The following is a 5615-nucleotide window of genomic DNA, read 5'->3' as shown; positions in this document are numbered from 1 at the left end:
ATATGGCACCACAACAAACCTGCCAAGAAAGGGCTGCCCACCAAAACTCACAGACCAGGCAAGGAGGCAAAAATCAGAGTGGCAACAAAGAGACCAAAGATAACCCTGAAGGATCTGCAAAGCTCCACAGTATCTGTCCATAGGACCACTTTAAGCTGTACACTCCACAGAGCTGGGCTTTACGGAAGAGTGGCCAGAAAAAAAGCCATTGCTTAAAGAAAAAAATAAGCAAACACGTTTGGTGTTCGCCAAAAGACATGTGGGAAACTTCCCAAACACATGGAAGAAGCTACTCTGGTCAGATGAGACTAGAATTGAGCTTTTTGGCCATCAAGGAAACGCTATGTCTGGCGCAAACCCAACACCTCCCATCACCCCGAGAATCCCATCCCCAGAGTGAAGCATGGTGGTGGCTGCATCATGCTGTGGGGATGTTTTTCATCAGCAGGGACTGGGAAACTGGTCAGAAGTCTTCCAGAGGTTAGAGACTGGGACGAGGTTCACCTTCCAGCAAGACACTCGAGTGGTTTAAGGGGAAACATTTAAATGTATTGGAATGGCCAATTGAGAATCTGTGATATGACTTAAAGATTGCTGGACACCAGCGGGAACCCATCCAACTTAAAGGAACTGGAGCAGTTTTGCCTTGAAGAATGGGCAAAAATCCCAGTCACTAGATGTGCCAAGCTCATAGAGACATACCCCAAGAGACTTGCAGCTGCAATTGCTGCAAAAGGTGGCTCTACAAAGTATTGACTTTTTTTGGGGGGGGGGTTAATAGTTATGCACGCTCAAGTTTTCAGTTTTTTTGTCTTATTTCTTGTTTGTTTCACAAGAAAAAAATATTTTGCATCTTCAAAGTGGTTGGCATGTTGTGTAAATCAAATGATACAAACCCCCAAAAAATCTATTTTAATTCCAGGTTGTAAGGCAACAAAATAGGAAAAATGCCAAGTGAATACTTTTGCAAGCCACTGTAAGGATTGGCCCCTTTAGTAAAGTTGAGGGGGTTACTTCATAAACTTAGCTTTGGGTAGCTAGTGATCCTGATTGTCTTACGCCAGTGTACGATTGTCTTTGAGTCCTGTGTCTGTATGGAAGGACACGACTACAGTAACACACTGCAACTGGAACGATTGCGGAGGAAGTATTGTCAGATTGTCTTTGGCTTGTAACTGCACCTTGGAGAGAGTGAAGGAAACTCCCAATGGAAAAACACATGCACCTTCCATTAAGACTGCAAGTGTGTAACTTAAGAATGGCAACCTATGGACTATGGCTTAGAAAATCTAGGGTCTTTGGAATGGAAAAACCAACCATGTCATGTTGGTAAAACACAAGGCCTGAGAGGACCCTACATCTCTCTGCTTCAGATAGATCTTCTTCTGAGTTGACTCTCTGCCTTTCAGAGGCATTGCTGTCCACATGTAATGCATCAACCCAAAGGTTTCCTAGGTGATCGTCAGGCAGTAGAGAGGAGAGGGAGGTGATGTGGAGCAGGATGGTGCTTGAGGAGAGTCAATGTCTGATGGAAGATGCATTGTGCTCAGTAGCTCTGAGCCACAGGTGCCCAGGAGGCGGTGAGCCTGGCGATGGAGCTTTCGAACTGGGCCTCGCCCACGCCTACACCCACCTCACTAAGGCTGGGGTCGTACATGGAGGATGGTGAGGAAACGGGCAGGGAGGAGGTCAGGCCAGTGTAGGAGGAGCCTCGCAGGAACTGGCTGGTCAGGCCGCCAGCGATGGAACCAGAGGAGGAGCCAGAAGGAGTTAGGGTCGTCCCGGCAACAGACCACAGGCTAGGATACTGGCTGTAGGGAGAGAGAGAGAGAGAGAGAGAGAGAGAGAGAGAGAGAGAGAGAGAGAGAGAGAGAGAGAGAGAGAGAGAGAGAGAGAGAGAGAGAGAGAGAGAGAGAGAGAGAGAGAGAGAGAGAGAGAGAGAGAGAGAGAGAGAGAGAGAGAGAGAGAGAGAGAGAGAGAGAGAGAGAGAGAGAGAGAGCAAATGGGGTTTGATTAGGAGTTTTTTTTCTGGCCATGTGACCTAACCAGGAAGAAATCTGGGCCTAGTAAAAGTCTAAGCCCAGGGCCCAAAATGTTTCCTGATCAAGTCATGCAGTCAGGAAAGTGCTGGAATATAAACAGTGATATCAGAAACGTATAGATGAGAAACTATGACCGTGTGTTGCCATACCTGGTGTTGGATGTGGAGTTGCTAGTATGGGCCAGGGTTCCCATCCCAGTGGAGTTAGGGATCTGCAGGGCTGACCAGCTGTCATGGGTGGGCAGGGCTCCCGACGAGTTGTCCATGTAGTTGTCTAAACGATAAAGTACATAGAGAAATGATTAAAAACAGTATACTAAACATTTCTCTGATCAAAACAATGCATTTCCTTTAGGGGTGATTTCTCAAACATCTTTTATGAACCAACATCTTGAAATATCCATGCTGTCATCTAGACCTAGGAGTCTGACTTGTGACTAGAACAAACAGTAAACAGTGCATTCACAGAGTGCTGGGTTGGGCAGAGGAGCTTCTTACTTGAGCTGGAGGAGCGGTGTGGGTAGTGGCTGGGGTAGGGGGCTGCCCTGTGGCCCCTGAGGCTGGAGTACCTCTCACAATAAGACCCTGAGGAGTGGCCAGGGGCCCCGCTGAACGGAGGGGGGCTGCTGCTGGAGCACATAGGGCCGTTACCAGGTAGGAACCAACCACCAACTGAAAGGAAGAGAACAGACAAAATGGTTCTATTCACCTGCGTCCTTTTTTCATACTGTTCCCTGTGTATAGTTTCCTTGGGGACACGGAAGGCGTTGAAACTAAAGATATACGAGGATCATTATTTTCTGCACGTTTAAGAAAAAGTGTGTTTGAAAATGATGTCCAATATAATGATTGTTGGAACTGAAATGGAGGGGTCTAGAAAGAGCTTTTCTAATGTGGTTGATGTTGTGAGACTGAAGGGAAGACTTACGTTGGGAATAACCAGACTGTTGGCTGTCTCCACCATGGTCTGGAATGTCTTTATGGTCGCTCCTAAAATTGAAAACATAACATCAGAATTGGCACACAAAATCAAATAAATACATAAGAAACATATTTCTCACACAATATCGGTCTCTTCCTCTTACCTCTCTTTGGCGTCAAGGAAAGCTTTAGCGAATGGATTGTGTTTGATTTTCAACGCAGTTATCTAGAAGGTACATAAATATGACAGCTCCTATTATTTCCATCCTTCATTGTAAGCTGGACACAATAAAATGTTTATTCTTGTGAGCAATGATTATATCTGTGACTGTGAGATTCAGGCCAACTGACCTCTTCGTTCTGGTAAGCAGTGACAGCGATGAACTGAGTCTCAGGGAAAGACTGGCTACTGATCATCTTCTGGAGCCCTCCAACCTTCACAATGTGTATCCTGGGCTCATACTTGTGCAGAGAGTTCAGCATGATCTACAGAGAAATTATACATTATTTTAATAATATCACAATCAAGTACAATCAAAAACAAAGATCCAATACACACACTCAAAATGGATAAGATAGCAGATCAATTTAGTCCTACAGATGCCCAACAAAAAATAGTGAAGTTGATTTGCCATGAAATGAACACTGTTGTTCCCCAGGAAAGGCTTAACTTTGTAATTCAGCACAGCAGGGTAGAGCATCATTAGCTCTGAGAGAGCAGGGCAATCTGAACTAGCCTACCAAATTGTCTTTAAATTGATTTACATAGTAATAAATATGCATACTGCAAATACAAACAAAGAAGACGACAAAAACCAATCGGGGCCTTACCTGTCCTCCCCCGTTGAGTTTATTGGACAGTTTGACTTTGCTGAATGAGACAGGCGCTTTCATCCAGTGTGCTCCGAAGTTAGGCGAGTCTGGGTGGATGTAGACGCAGCTAGGGCTCTGTGGCTCGGGCTTGCCACCGGGAACCCACTCGCCGTTCACGTACTTCCACCGGTTGTTGTCTGCAGCCACGAAGTCCAATAGGACTGAGTACATGGCGTTGGGGTCCAAGCCGCTCACATTCGCTCTGAGCACTGGAAACATGCGCCTGTAGTTTCAAATAAAGTTGTTAAAATTAACATATTGCCTAAGCAAGCCTAAATATTATGTTATGTTGGCTCAGCCCTTGATCTATATAATTGAATTATTTGGTGGTATATTTGTTTGCATTAAAAAGGGTGCCACTTCTGGGCACTTTACTTTATCCTACTAATAGGTTTATACGATTTGACGACCGTTGCGCATTAGGCCCAATTCTTGACATGGTATTTAAGTTGCCACAGTGAAACGTAGATAGTGCCTAGCCGGGCCGACACCCTCTCATCTAGCCTATTCTGAAATGCTGAACGTGTCTGTTGAATATATAACCTGGGCGCATCAGTTACATTTAGCTTCGTAAAGACAAATCAAATCAAATGTGATTGGTCACATACACATATTTAGCAGATGTTATTGCAGGTGTAGCGAAATGCTTGTGTTCCTAACTCCAACAGTGCTGTAGTATGTAGCAATTCACAGAAATACACATCGATCTAAAAGTTAAATAATGGAATTAAGAAAAATATGAATATTAGATCGAACAATGTCGGAGTGGCACTGACTAAAATACAGTAGAATAGTATATATATATATATATATATATATATATATATATATATATATATATATATATATATGAGATGAGTAAAGCAGTAGGTAAACATTATTTAAACATGCCTAGTGTTGCATTATTAAAGTGACCACTGATTCCAAGTCTACAGGGCATCAGCCTCTAAGGTGCAGGGTTGCGTAACCGGGTGGCAGCCGGCTGGTGATGGCTATTTAACAGTCTGATGGCCTTGACATAGAAGTCGTGCATAAATGCGCTCTACGATCTCTCCAGATAAACTTGGCTTTTAATGAGGCAGACCAAATAGGCCTCGAAGGCCTCATTTTGATCCGTTGCTAACAGCAACAACAACAACAAAAAAACATAGTCTACCTGCCAGTCTTGGTGACGATCATTTCGTTGGTTAGTTCTTTAAACTTGGTCCATAATTCTGCGTCTTCTAGTCCCAGTTTAATATCCCTCTCCGAGGCGTCTCCTTTCTCGCTGCCCTTCTGAAACTCGCTCTCCACTACGCTCAGAAGGTGGTCCAGCCGCTGGTCGGAGTTTGAAGAAGTCATATTTCCTATAGGATGAGTTCGTGTGGTGTTCCGCGAAATGTTCCGTTAGAATAGGATTCACTGTTTCTAGATTAGTTTTGACAGTGAGATAAGTACTACTGGCTTGGGAGCCCAAGGCCTGATCATATAAGGCCCCCCGGGACCACATGGGGATAGGGGTGTGGCGTTGCATCGAGACCACACCCCGATGGCCTAATGGTCTTGTTTCGAGCGTCTCTTCGATGTCCCCAATGCAAAAAAATGCCCATCACAATTGCGTCAATAGAACATTAAAAATGTACCTATAGGCCTCTAGGCCTACTTTAAACAGGGTCATGTTTGAATAGGATTAAATTCTTCGCTGCCTTTAGGTTTATAGCCTTCATGACCTAGGTCTATGCATTTTCCAAAAATGTTTGGATATTCGTTTACTCTTGCATAGCTTAAAACATTTTCAGAG

General features: G+C 44.3%; 1 protein-coding gene across 1 annotated transcript; it reads right to left on the bottom strand.

Moving 5' to 3' along the window:
- Positions 1-906: 906 nt before the first annotated feature.
- LOC115173746 (T-box transcription factor T-A) lies at positions 907-5326 on the bottom strand. Its single transcript, XM_029732109.1, has 8 exons — positions 4992-5326; positions 3794-4058; positions 3314-3448; positions 3127-3188; positions 2970-3031; positions 2540-2713; positions 2192-2315; positions 907-1811 (listed from the first exon to the last, which is right to left on the bottom strand). Exons 1-8 carry the CDS (start codon positions 5174-5176, stop codon positions 1547-1549), a joined length of 1272 nt encoding a protein of 423 aa, XP_029587969.1. The 5' UTR covers positions 5177-5326; the 3' UTR covers positions 907-1546.
- Positions 5327-5615: the final 289 nt, after the last annotated feature.

Source organism: Salmo trutta, chromosome 34 (assembly GCF_901001165.1).
Source record: "Salmo trutta chromosome 34, fSalTru1.1, whole genome shotgun sequence".
NCBI classification, from domain to species: Eukaryota; Metazoa; Chordata; class Actinopteri; order Salmoniformes; family Salmonidae; genus Salmo; species Salmo trutta.
The sequence above is the reverse complement of the archived record's forward strand: the minus strand, read 5'-3'. Positions and strand labels throughout refer to the sequence as shown.